Source organism: Pogoniulus pusillus, chromosome 29, assembly GCF_015220805.1.
Source record: "Pogoniulus pusillus isolate bPogPus1 chromosome 29, bPogPus1.pri, whole genome shotgun sequence".
NCBI lineage: Eukaryota > Metazoa > Chordata > Aves > Piciformes > Lybiidae > Pogoniulus > Pogoniulus pusillus.
In genome coordinates, this window is record NC_087292.1 from 5,293,540 (window position 1) to 5,306,453 (window position 12,914).

The 12,914-nt window shown below is 45.0% G+C and overlaps 1 protein-coding gene across 2 annotated transcripts; it reads right to left on the bottom strand.

The window, feature by feature from the left end:
* Positions 1–400: 400 nt before the first annotated feature.
* IFT52 (intraflagellar transport 52) lies at positions 401–12,636 on the bottom strand. Of its 2 annotated transcripts, XM_064167940.1 has the most exons (13): positions 12,392–12,636; positions 10,551–10,638; positions 10,178–10,307; positions 9,230–9,305; positions 9,074–9,142; positions 7,515–7,641; positions 6,587–6,673; positions 5,934–6,002; positions 4,922–5,076; positions 3,884–3,971; positions 2,145–2,253; positions 1,558–1,703; positions 401–669 (listed from the first exon to the last, which is right to left on the bottom strand). In XM_064167940.1, exons 1-13 carry the CDS (start codon positions 12,508–12,510, stop codon positions 622–624), a joined length of 1,311 nt encoding a protein of 436 aa, XP_064024010.1. In that variant the 5' UTR covers positions 12,511–12,636; the 3' UTR covers positions 401–621. The 2 variants fall into 2 exon arrangements, with proteins under 2 accessions (XP_064024010.1, XP_064024012.1); XM_064167942.1 differs by lacking the exon at positions 9,074–9,142.
* Between the last annotated feature and the right edge of the window lie 278 nt (positions 12,637–12,914).

The following is a 12,914-nucleotide window of genomic DNA, read 5'->3' on the forward strand; positions in this document are numbered from 1 at the left end:
TAAAAAGAGCTTATTTTTTGTGGGATAAAAAAATAAAGAACAGATTCTTTTTCAAAATGCAGCTTTGGCATTAAAAAAGTAGCAGAGCAGAATCACAGAATCCCAGCTTGTTCCTTGGGAGGAGACCAACCCGAACCTGGTTCCAACCTCCTTTTAGGAAGCTGTAGGGAGCCAGAAAGTCTCTCAGCCTCCTTTTCTCTAGGCTGAACAACCCCAGTTCCCTCAGCTCCTCCTCACCAGCCTTGTTTTTTAGACCCCTCACCAGTTTTGTTGCCCTTCTCTGGATCTGCTCCAGCCCCTCAATATTCTTCTTGTAGTGAGTGGCCCCAAACTGAACCCAGTATTCAAAGTACAGCCTCACCAGTGCTGAGTACCAGGGGAAAGAAGGGCCCAAACCACATTTTGTTTGCACAATATTTTTATTTATATATTACAAAATTACATTTTCAATAAAGAAGTAGAAAAATAGCAAAGTCTTTGGAAAATGCTTGTAACACACAAACACTCCCTCAAAAGGCATTAGTTACCCAAATTCCTGCACAGAAATGATCCAAGCATTCAGAAGAAAAAAAGGGAATCTTGTTTTTACTAAAAGGGTCTCAGAGTAGGGAGCATCAGGTCTCAGTTACCATTCTGGAATCCAGCTTCACTTGTGTCTGTATCGTGTTCCTTAGGTGAGGAACAAAAAGGGGGATAAAAAGAGAATTTTCACAATAGGGCAGAAATGTCAGATGTTTTGTTTACACCTGATTGTCATAGGAACACTTGTTCATAACAATAGCTGATTTTCTAAGATGCTCCAAACAGGTTTTGAAACTTCAGATTTACTATGAAGGGTTCTTGCAATACAGTGCTCCTTTCTGAGCAAGAATGCTGGTTTGAGAGAATCACAGAATGTCAGCATTCTGAGGCATGGAAGAGATCCTTGAGGATCACCCAGTCCAAGCCCCATGCAAAAGCAGGGGCACCCACAGCAGGTTGCCCAGGATCACAGTGTCCAGGCAGCTCTGGAATGTCTCTGGAGACTGAAATGCCACAGCCTCTCTGGGCATTCTGCTCCAGGGCTCCTGCACCTTCACTGCAACGATTTCCCTCATGTTCAGATGGAACCTCTTGAGCTCCATTTTGTGCCTGTTGCCCCATGTCCTGACATTGGGCACCACTGAGTCTGGCCCTATCCTCCTGTTCCAGACCCTCAGACATCTCACATCTCTGCTGCAGCACTGACAAGCTGTGAAGGTTGATGAGGACATGTTGCTGTTGCACAACACATCAGTAATGAGCTGGACTTAGCTGAAATTACCAAAACTACACTTGCATGTATTAATCCCCCAATTAAATAAAGGAAGGACTTACTAACTTGAGCACTGCATTCTGTACAGATCAACAGGCACAAGTATTTTGGATCACACTCCACTGGTCTGATCTCTTACATAACCAATGTCTGAACACATCACTGTACCTCTTGTCTGGGACAAATGTAGCTGCTACAAAGATCTAACAGCTTCCCTCCCAATACTACCAACTAGCCCCTTGTGACTCTGTTACTAAAAATACCTGATTCAACTTCTTAAACTCAACCACTTGGAAGAAGATGTGCTCCAGGATATGTTTGGCATCTTGCTTCTCCTTCGGGAGTTTACTTGTTATTCCCAGGATATCGCCACACTTCCGTACGTAGAACTCCAGGTCATCATCAGTACCTAAAGAAACAGGGCAGGGCAGAAGGCAGTGTAAGAGCACAGACATCTACAACAGCTGGGCACAAATGTCCTACACATCTCCACTGGTTGGAATTCTGAAGGGTTAAGCCCTGTATCAAAGTTCAGTGGACTAGCTGTGATGTATTCCTACAGCAGCTGCTTTCTCATCTTAGGCTTAAGGTGTGTTCAAAATAATCTCAAGATTTTAACTTGAAAACATCAAAAGATTCATGCATGACGTAGGAAAGAGGAGGCAGAAACATCAGAAAATGTCATGGCACATCAAGTCATGTTATCAGCTCCCCAGGCCTTCCAATTTCCTGAGATGAGAGCAGTGGATTGTCATAAAGCAGGCTCACGGTTTCACATCAAACATAACAACAATTTGCCCCAAACAACCTGGACTCAGAAGTGTGTAAAGAATCCCTCTGCTCTGCTTACATTTGTTTGTGATCTCTGCAAGACGAGCTTTCTCAGAGGAAAATGTTTCATCCAAGTCAAAAAGCTCCAGAGGAGGAGGAGGTAACTCCCTGAAAGCAGGTGGGAAAACCTTGAAGAGAACAGTTAGTCCAATTTAGTGACAGATGTTTTGTCTTATACTTTACACATCTCTTAGACAACAGTTTTGGACTTAGGCTGGACTTGGAAGAAATGCTTGATCAAGTCAAAAGCAGCTCCAAAGGACACAGCATACCTTGATTTTTAAGATTCCACTTGTATTTTGTAAAAAATCACTGGATGTTCCAAGAGTTTAGTCATGAGTGTGCCCCAGTCATGGCCTGGCATCACAAATAGATGTACTGCATTTACAGCTTGTTTTCAGTTTTGTTCCATGAGGTCCAGGTGGCAGCTGAGGTATTTATCTCTCCACATGAGAGCACCTTGGAAACATATTGACACTAATTCTGGTGAGAGGGTTTTCTTTTTCATGAAGTCACCACTCATGCTACCAGCTGGACTTAAGTTTTTAAAGAGCAGCACACAAGACACTACACTCAGTTGCATTCCTGCAGGTTTCAAGATCCTACTAATGGTTCCCCAGTGGCCAAAGTAAACAAAGATGGAGCCATGACAGCAAAACTTCAAGATACTCAACAATACAGAATCACAGCATTGAAGTGGGAAGCCACTTCTGCAGATCATCCAGTCCAACCCCTCTGCTAAAGCAGTCACTGACAGCACCTTGCCCAGGATCACAATGTCCAGGTGGGTTTGGAATCTGTCTAGAGAAGGAGAATCCACAACTTCTCTGGGCAGCCTACTCCAGGGCTTTGGAACCCTCCTAGCTAAAAATATTCTCATGTTTAAATGGAACCTCCTGGGTTCCATTTTCTGCCCATTGTCCCTTGGCCTGTCACTGGGCACTACAGCCAAGAGTCTGGCCCCATTCTCTTGCTCCTCACTCTTTAGCTGCTCTCTCAGGCTGCTCTACTCCAGGCTAAACAGCCCCAGGTCTCTTGGCCTTTCCTTCTCACAGAGATGCTCCAGGCCCCTCAGCATCTTTGTGATGGACTCTCTCCAGCAGTTCCCTGTCTCTCTTGAACTGGGAAGCCCAGAACTAGATCCAGTGCTCCAGATGTGGCCTCACTAGGACAGAGTAGAGGGGGAGGAGAATCTCCTTTGACCTGCTGGCCACACTCCTAATGCATGCCAGGAGATCATTTATCTTCTTGGTCAAAATCTGCTTCTCAAAATCAGCTTGACAGCCCCCATAGCTCATGTTGTTGCTGTCACCTCATAACTCTGCTGGTACAAACCTGGCCAGCCTTTGCTGTAAAAGACAAATGCTCCACTTTCCACACAGGAGATGGAAGAAGAGTGGGACAGACTAGCTCCTCCCCAGCAGCAGTCAGCACCACGGCTTTCTAAAACACCACGTTCTGTTTTCACAGCAAAGGCTGAACTGGCACAGGACTGGGAGCAGCTACTGGGCTGTAGGGTTTTATAGCCAAGTCACTTCACTCTGGTACCAGAGGCTACAGTTTCAAACTCTGGTGATAAAAATCAGAAGCCTAAGTGTGTATTCTTTCCTCTCTGCAATGTACTGAGCTCCCACACGATTCATTGTTACAACAGCATTTCTCACTTTTTTTGCACTCAAATCAACTATGGAGATGCCACACATGTTTTCCATGAAACAGGACCCCCCCACACGCTCTCTTAGCAAGGAGATGACTCACAGCTGGCTGGAGAACAGGTAGTGGAGTCTCAAACTGTGGCTGAATGAGTTGGAGGGGTTCATGCTTCACATTCAGCTGCTCATAAGCTCTGTAGCACAGAAGAAGACAAAGTATGAGAGAAGAAATGACACAAAATCCTTTTTCACTTGCAGGTTGTGCGAATGGATTTGCATGAAGCCACCAGGGTCAACATTATGCACAGTCATAGCATAAAAAACCTGGGATGTCTAGTTCTAGAAAGACCCCAGAGAACCATGTATCAGTAATGATGGAGTTCTACAGCAAGCACATTAGTTAAAATTATGAGAGAGAAGATAATGATAGATGGATATAGAAGATGATAAAAATGAAGAAAGTTACAGTTCAGTTCTTCAGGGGACTTTTAAAGGGATAAAGGTGCGTGAGGAAAATGTGATCCAGTTCACAAAAAGCAGACTTGGGATTTCAGAAAGGTTTTTCAGGAAGCTATTTCACTAAATTACTTGGGATGGGATGAGGAGGGAGATCCCACTATAAATTCACATCTAGTGACAATACAAGAAACACAGAGTCAGAAGAAAGAATGTCCAGAGCAAAGTGGAGTTTCATGTCAATGTGTTCATCCATGACCTGGTAACAGATCAGTTACATGGAACAAAGCTGCCAGTGATGGAAAATTGTTAAGTTTTTAAACACGACTAGCGGGAAACGCAAAGATGACTGAACTGCAGCTTCAGTAAATGGCAAGCAACTCAGAAGTGGAAAATCTACCGGTCAGCACTCCAGAAACTACCCAGCATCACTGCAGGCAGTTGTACTAGAAGTATCACTTCACTGAATCAGTAGTAGTATGGAAAAAAACAATGTCAAAAACTACAGCTTAGAGAAGAAGCAAGAGAAAACATCACTGTCATGCTGTACAAATCAACCTCTGGCCTATCCATGCTCGGAATGCTGCTTACAGCTCAGTCCCTTCTGCTCTCACACAAATGCAGCTAAGCACAAACAGAAAATGCAGAATAGAGAATAAAGTAAATAAATAATATCACTGAGGCTGACTTGATGACTGAAGGGAGGGCAGTTGTATCCAGCTGATAAAGGGACGTGTCAAACAGCTTTGTGAAGTCTCTTGGGATCTCATCTCCTTCTTGCAGACAGACACGCAGCCGCTCAGAGAGCGCAGCTGTATCTGGGGGCATGGTATAGTCTGAAATCTCAACACACAGACACACACTCAGGGTCTGAAAAGACAACCACTTTCCACAGTCTAATTTATATCTCACCCAAAATCTTACCTAAAAAGAATTCTTTCATCCTTTACCCTTTGCAGTGCAGCTACCTAGATGAGTGATGTTCCATTCCCTTCATCTGTGTTGCTTTGTGCTGGAATCATTCAAGCAGTTCTCTGAGGTCTTTTTTGAATTCAGTGGCCCAGAACTGGACACAATATTCCAGATGCAACCTCACCAGGGCAGAGGAGAAGGGGAGGAGAACCTCTCTTGATCTACTAACCACAGCCCTTCTAATACACCCCAGGATACCATCGGCCTTGGCCATAAGGGCACACTGTTTCTCATGGACATCCTTCTATCTACCAGGACCCTCAAGTCCCTCTCCCCTGTGCTGCTCTCCAGCAGGTCAGTCTCCAACCTGTACTGGTCCATCAGGTTGTTCTTTCCCAGAAGCAAAACTTTACACTTTTCCTTGTTGGATTTCATTCAATTTTTCCACACACAGCTCTCCAGCTTGTACCAGTGCCACCGAATGGCAGCACAGCCTTTATTTAGTGTGCCAGTCACTCCTCCCAGTTCTGTGCCATCAGCAAACTTGCTGACAGTGAACTCCATTCCCTCAGCCAGGTCCTTGATAAATATATTGAATAGTACTGGTCCCAGTACTGAGCCCTGAGGGATTCCACTTAAGCCTAATCCATCTGTCTAATTGGTGTCAGACCCTGAATAAAGACTCACCAACATCAACAACATCCAGCTTGCTGTCAACCAGTTTGTGTGAAATCTTGGAGCTGCTGGATCACACTATTATTTATCTCCTTACAATGGATCTTTCTTACCTCAGGATCCTCCATATCCATCTGGTTCAAATGGATATCTGATGTTGTGAGCCACTGGAAAAGCACATCCTGGAGCAAGGAAAAACTGAATTAATTTCGGGAGGGTCCCAGTAAGGACATAATAAACAAAGAATATCTGGGGAGAAGACCTCTGGAAGCACTGAGTCATGGTTACAAGCATAGTTTGTGTAAAGTATCTACTTTCTGGAACACCTCAGCTTGAAACTCTCCTTGTCACACCTGACAACATTACATACCCCACTTTGGAAAGCGTGTGAGAGCCTCCAGCTATCAGAAGCTATATATGTAAAGGTCTACTATTAACCAGTAGCCATAATCAAGCTCTAAAAAGGCTAAGAAAAAGTAATAAACAAAATAACACCCTACATAATATTTAATCTCAAATTTAAAGTGGTGAAAAGAAGAAGGAAAAGCTTTTCAGAGTCCCACAACACAAATAATAAACTGTCTTTAAAAACTTCATCCTGTTAGTTGTGCTTTAACAAATTCCTCAGGGTTTTGCAGTCAGAATCCCCACATAGAACACATTTCATAGCTGTCTTGCTCTGAAGTGAAACTTTTGGATTGCTTTGTGTTGTGAAAATCCACAAAAGTGTTTTAAATAGCAACCCAAAACCAAACCCCAAACTTACCATGATTTTACCATTATCTTCTTTATTTAAATATTGATCACTGAACATGTGGGAAGATCCCAGTGCTGCCATTTTTCCACCTTCACTCTATCAACATAGAATGCAACATAGTAAAACACTCTTCCAAAGCACAGGTCTAGAGGCAATTGCTAATGCAGTCTCACGGCAAAGCCATTTAGAGGAATAGGCAATTTTGGAGTAATAAGTGGCCAAAGGAGTTTCAAACACAGTAAGCCTACTGGATTGCAGCAGCACTCTTAAGTATGCATGCTCTTGAGGCTCAAAAATGTATTACAAACGCTGTTCTGCACTTCATGAAAGCAGACTATTGTCTGTCAATCAACAATAGACCAGAGAGTATCATCAAGAATAGCTGAATAACTGAATCTATTCTTGCAGAAAGAGAGAACTATTTGCAGTCAAGTAAAAAAGAACTAAGTGAAATTAGGAAACTATTCACTCCTCACAACCCAATCTTCGGTGTTCAGGATGTAAACCTAGAGGCCAGTGACACTCATGCATGTCACCACAGCACCCATTCCTGCTAGGGAATGAGAGCAGAGTTCTGGAATTCTATTATCTGTAAGATTAAATGAAAAATACTCAAGTCACTATATTTTGATCTAAATTAAACATGCATGAAAATTCACTGATGAATCATGTCTGGAATTCTTCTAAGATCTCTTTTCTCTAAAGCTTTGGAATTCTCCTCTAGGGTCACCTAAGTCACTCTGCAAGGACATACAGAAGTAGCAGTTAAGTTTTCAGCAGAACAAGAAACTCTGCAGTGCTGCTGGCAGGGGTCACTAGGCTCATCTGGACTTTGCAGATGCATCAAAACCAGAAGAGGGTTTGTAAGTACAGCTAGAAGATACTCTACATTTCTGTGTGGGGCAAGGGCAGAATGCATGGTGACATAGAGTCATACCTTGTGCTGATAGAAGGCAAGAACAGGCCTGTTGAGTGGGAAGCAGACAGATCCCGTTGACAGAACAGCCACTGCTGGTTTCATCACATTCAGCGTGGCACCAAATGGGTACAGGAAAGTGAGAGCTCTGCAGGGAACACAGGAACTCCGTCAGCACATGTGTGTGTCGGGAAGGCTGGACACAGCTACAGAACACAGGCTCCCTGCCTGACCTGCCAACTCTATGCATTGCTGATGGAATGCTAAAAGCTGTGCTTTTAAAACTTCCCATCACTATAACAACATCTCAGTCTCTTTCTACAGGTTTTTCCAGGTTGATGATCTGTCTTAAATAGGGAACACAGAACACAGACCCTGCTGTTTTTCCTGGGCTGATCCCCAGCAGCTTGGGCAGCAGGTGAAAGGAGAGAATTCTGCCCCTCTGCTCCGCTCTGCTGAGACCTCACCTGCAGTGCTGGGTCCAGCTCTGCAATTCCCAACTACAGAGACCTGTTGGAAAGGGTCAAGATGAGGCCACAAACATGATCCAAGGACTGGAAACTCTCTGCTGTGAGGACAGTTGAGAGGGAGAAGAGAAAGCTCCAGGGAGACCTTTTAACAGACTTCCAGTACCTGAAGGGGGCTACAGGATTGCTGGAGAGGGACTTTTTACAAAGGCTTGGAGCAACAAGACGAGAGAAAAGCTTCATACTGGAAGAAGTTCGATTTAGATCAGACATTAGGAAGAAATTCTTCTCCATGGTGGTGGTGAGGCACTGGAACAGGTTTTCCAGAGAAGCTGTAGAGATTCCAACTCTGAAAGTGTGCAAACCCAGGCTGGATGAGGCCTTGAGCCATCTGGTCTAGTAGGAGGTATCCCTGCCCATGGCAGGGGAGGTGGAACTGAATTATCTTTAAGGTTCCTTCCAACCCAAACCAATCTATGATTATATGGTGATGATTTAACTCACAGATTAATACATATTCTGGATTAAAAAACCCACAAAACTCAACACATTAAATATTTTTACACCTATATTTATTCCCAATAATCAACCAGAAAGTCATTTACTAGCTTGAAAACTATCTGCAAGGAAGAATTCCAATTATTCTAGTTATTTACAGAAAAACTCTATTGTTCTCAAGGCTTTTCACTCCTCTGCAGCACAGAGGGATGGAAAACTGAAAACTGCAATCTGCAATATCTATCTGGCCCTGGATTAAGACTCCTTAAAAGAATGTAGGGTTGCTCATGCCTGCAGCCAGACTCAGTACCTAGAGGTAATTCATATGTACATTGTTTAATCAAATTAAAATTCACAGACTAGAAACAAAACCAGATTTTGTCAAGAGAATAATAATTCTCTTTGAACCTATCACTTCTGTTTCTTCATTGGTTATCAAACACTGCTAAATAGGTTCTTCTTTCCCAATGTGGCCAGAAGACCAAGAAGCTGACAGAAGACAGACATCAGAAAACCTTCAGAGAAGCACAACACACTCTTGGTAGTTACAAACCTGCTAAATCTGAGTTATTCTATAATATTTTCACATCATCTGCCTCAAAGGAAAACACTCACTGTGAGTCACGTCCACTTCCATCTTCATCTGTTGTCTCAAGCACTGCTCTTGCAGCTTCACTGATTCCCCTACAAGGTGTTGAAAAGCAAAACTAACTGGAAACAGTATGGATTATAAGAGTTTCCTGTGAAGATTTAGATATCCCAAATACTTACCTATTCAGAACTCCATCAGAGATCAGTGCTTCTTTTGGGTGGTGGTACTTGTAGTACACATTTCGTACTACAGCATCTTGAAGAAAGAAAAAAAAGGGAAAGATCTTTACATCTTAGCTGCTCAGTGTGCCAGAGACAGCAATGGAAAAAATGATTTAGCTCTTGGATTCCCTGTTTGCTTCTCATGCCGCAAAGCTGGCATGCGGCACCCAAAAGAACTCAAATTAACCTTCCCCACTGTTTACTCGGGACATACAGATTTAGAACAGGAATATATTCCTGTGCTTAAATAAAAATGTGAAAAATAAGCACACACTTCCATGCCTTCTGCCAAGAAGGAGAGGCAAAAGGATGATCCAGTTCAAAGCATACTATCAACTTTCACAAGGTCAAATTTTTTTTTGACTCTATCTACCAACCAACAGCTTAAGGGACTGCAACCTGTGGATGGCAAAAGAAAGGCACAGTCTAGAAATGCCACCAAAGACCCCCCCAAATATTTTATGTACACTGAGACACAGTTGTTTTGCCTTTTTCTGCCCTCAAAACGAGTGGCATTTTATGTGCCTGCTAAAGAAAAGTGCCACTGTTTATTCAGAGTGAATATGAAGTGATTCAGGCCACTAAAACGTAAGGGAAATGCTTTCAGTGAAAGGCTTTTTAACCATGAAATGTCACTAGAATTAATTGTTGTTAGCAAATGCCATTACACCTCACAACTACAGCAAAGGAATGGAGACAGGGAAGTTGTTATCAAGGTACTCTGCCCAGGGAAAGAGTGTCCAGTGTTACACTGCCATGTATATGCAGATGGCAAGAAAACCCATCTCTTAGACCAACAGGTACTTTCTGAGAAGGATCTGTTTAAGTTTTATCTACAAAAGTTGAAGCTGCTGCTTTGATTTTGCTCAAACAGATGAATAAAAGACATCAGTGAAGCCCCATTACCATTATTGAAAATGATGCCATATTCTTCTAACAAAAAGTTAATATTTGTGCCACTTCTGGACTCTCCACCTTCTCTTAGCATCACCAAGATGGCTCCACCATCCTCCAGGAATTTCTTCAGAACAGAAAACTAGAAAACAACAAAGATCCAAACAAAATACATGTGAAAGAAGCTACAGACAGGACTGCAGGAAGTTACACTGAGATGAAGGAAGGGAAATGATTCTGACTACTTGCAATTAACTTGATCCTATGCAATCAACTTTCAGTTTGTGTGCACTCATTTAAAGCAGTACTAGTGCAAAGTCTTCTGTGTTCACGCTAAGAAAATCTTAAACTATGACTAACTTGCAAACAATTATTGACTTCTTACCTCAGCAGCACTGAACTTTTCTCTTGGTCCTGCTGTAATCCACAATTTTACCCCAATAAGTTTCTCTGATGTGATCTCATCTTTTAAGCTATGAACAGATTAATAAAGATGTGTTATTCTTGGATATAGTCCTGAGTGACCACTTCTTTCTTTTGGCTTTTTTGGGTGTTTTTAAAGGAACTGGCAAATAAACACAAAGCAAATCATTCACTTCACATTCTTTTACCTGGGTTTACAGTTGACAAGCAAAAACAATCCTTACAGATCTCAACCTACTAATAAAGTCTCTGGAACATGGTACTGTGGTAGATTCAGAACTGGCATAATATGTTACAGATGCTATTAAATCTTGTACCTCTCACTGACTTCCTCTTTACTTCTTTTTACTCTGGGAACATTCTGCAACAAACAGACTCACAAAATCATATGCACAAGGGCATCATGATGGACTCAAAAACCTGCATCAGGAGTTTTAATCCTTATAACTTACACTCCGTAACTTACTGCGAGGGTTGTGAGACACTGGAAGAGGTTACCCAGAGAGGCTGTGGATGCCTTTTACCTGAAGGTGCTCAAGGCGTGGCTGGATGGAGCTTTAAGCAACCTGATCTAGTGGAAGCCCAAGCAACACTGCAAGGTTGGGGTAGTGTGGCTGTAGAACTGCTCGGCAGAAAGGGATCTGGGGGTTGTAACAGACAAGCAGCTGAATAGGAGCCAGCAGTGTGTCCAGGCAGCCAAGAAGGCCAGTGGCATCCTGGCTTGGATTAAAAATGCTGTGGCCAGCAGGAGTAAGGAGGTGATTGTCCCCTTGTACTCAGCTTTGGTGAGGCCACACCTTGAGTACTGTGTTCAGTTTTGGGCACTGCAATGCAAGAGAAATGTGGAGGTGAAGGAGCAGGTCTACAGGAGGGCAATGTAGCTGGTGAAGGGCCTAGACAATAAATCTTATGAGAAGCAACTGAGGGAGCTGGGGATGATTAGATAGTTCCTGGCTGAGGAGAGACCTCATTGCTGTCTACAATGTTGGACTTAGTGATCCTGAGGGGCACCTGGATGATTCTGTGAAGGTGTTCCTGTCCATGGCAGGTGTGGTTGCTGCTAGACAAACTTCGAGGTTCCTTCTAACCCGAACCATGACTCTAGGATCCCTTCCAATACCTGAAGGGATCCCACAGGAAAGCTGGAGAGACACTTTTCCTCAGAGTGTCTAGCAACAGGGCAAGAGGAATGGTTTTAAGCTGAGGGAGAGTAAGTTTAGACTGGGTCTTAGGAAGAAACACTTCACTATGAGGGTGCTGAGACACTGGAATACGCTGCCCAGGGAAGCTGTGGATGTCCCCTCTCTGGGGGTGTCAAGGCTAGCTTGGATGAGGCCCTGAGGAGCCGACTCTAGTTGAATGGTGTCTCTGCCCATCGTGGGGAGGTCCGAGTAGAGATCTCTAAGGTCCCTCCCAACCTAACCCTGTGACTCTGTGACAAGACAGCTCTAAGTTCCAAAAGCAAATTACAGCTAATGGCAGAGTGCAATCACTGCAAACCGAGAGACGCTGGCGTTGACACACACCCCCAGAGACTACTTCAGCACTCAGTGCAGACCTCAGGCTCTCTCCGGACCCGGGGGGCCGCAGAGGTGAGGCGCCCCAGCCCCCCCGCCAGGGAGCGGCCCAGCTCCAGCCCCCGGAAACGAAGAAGCCCAAAGACAGCCCGAGGTAGCTGATGGAGAATCCTCCGGAGACCCCAAGCCAGCCTTCGGCCCTACCCGTAAAGGACCCTCGGATCACGGCGCCGCCCCTGCTCTCCCGCAAAGTAACCAACCCAGCTCCTCAGAGGCTGCTCCTCACCTCTGGATCTTCCAGTTGCCGCGGAGCCTTTTCCGCAGGGATTTGTAGCTGCTGGCGAGTGTGAAGGCCTCCCCTTTGGACGCACTGAAGACTATGGCGTTCCGCAGGCCCTTCTCCATAGGGCTACCCGGGGCTAGCGCCACCGACACCGGGGAGCCCCAGCTTTCGGGCCCCGGCCAGCGCTCCGGCTCAGCGGCGGGCCCGGGGATGGCGGCCTAGCAACGGGCCGGCCGCGGAGCGCATGCGCGGCTGGCCGCGGCGGCTTACTCCGTGCCGGGGGGAGGAGGGCAGCGGCGCCCGGGGGGAGGAGGGCTCTGGGGCCGGGCCTGCGCTTTCCAGCTGCGGGCGCTGGGGGCCTGGCTGCGGGCACCGACCGCTGCGGCGTACCCTGTGGCAGCCCTCCCCTGTGGCCCCATAGGCAGCAGCCCCTGCCTCGGAAGAAGTTTGTAGGCTTTTACCCTAGGCAGAGCAAAAATCCCACACCTTCTGCTAGCCTCTGTGCTTGGGCGGTTGGCTGGTGGAG

Excerpts from the sequence above, each read along its gene's own strand:
- IFT52 (XM_064167940.1), bottom strand. The coding sequence starts at position 12,510 with ATGGAGAAGGGCCTGCGGAACGCCATAGTCTTCAGTGCGTCCAAAGGG. Across the intron at positions 10,308-10,550 it reads AAAAGTTCAGTGCTGCTGAG|TTTTCTGTTCTGAAGAAATT; the intron begins GTAAGAAGTCAA and ends GTTGTTTTCTAG. Across the intron at positions 670-1,557 it reads AGTTTAAGAAGTTGAATCAG|GAACACGATACAGACACAAG; the intron begins GTATTTTTAGTA and ends TCCTCACCTAAG.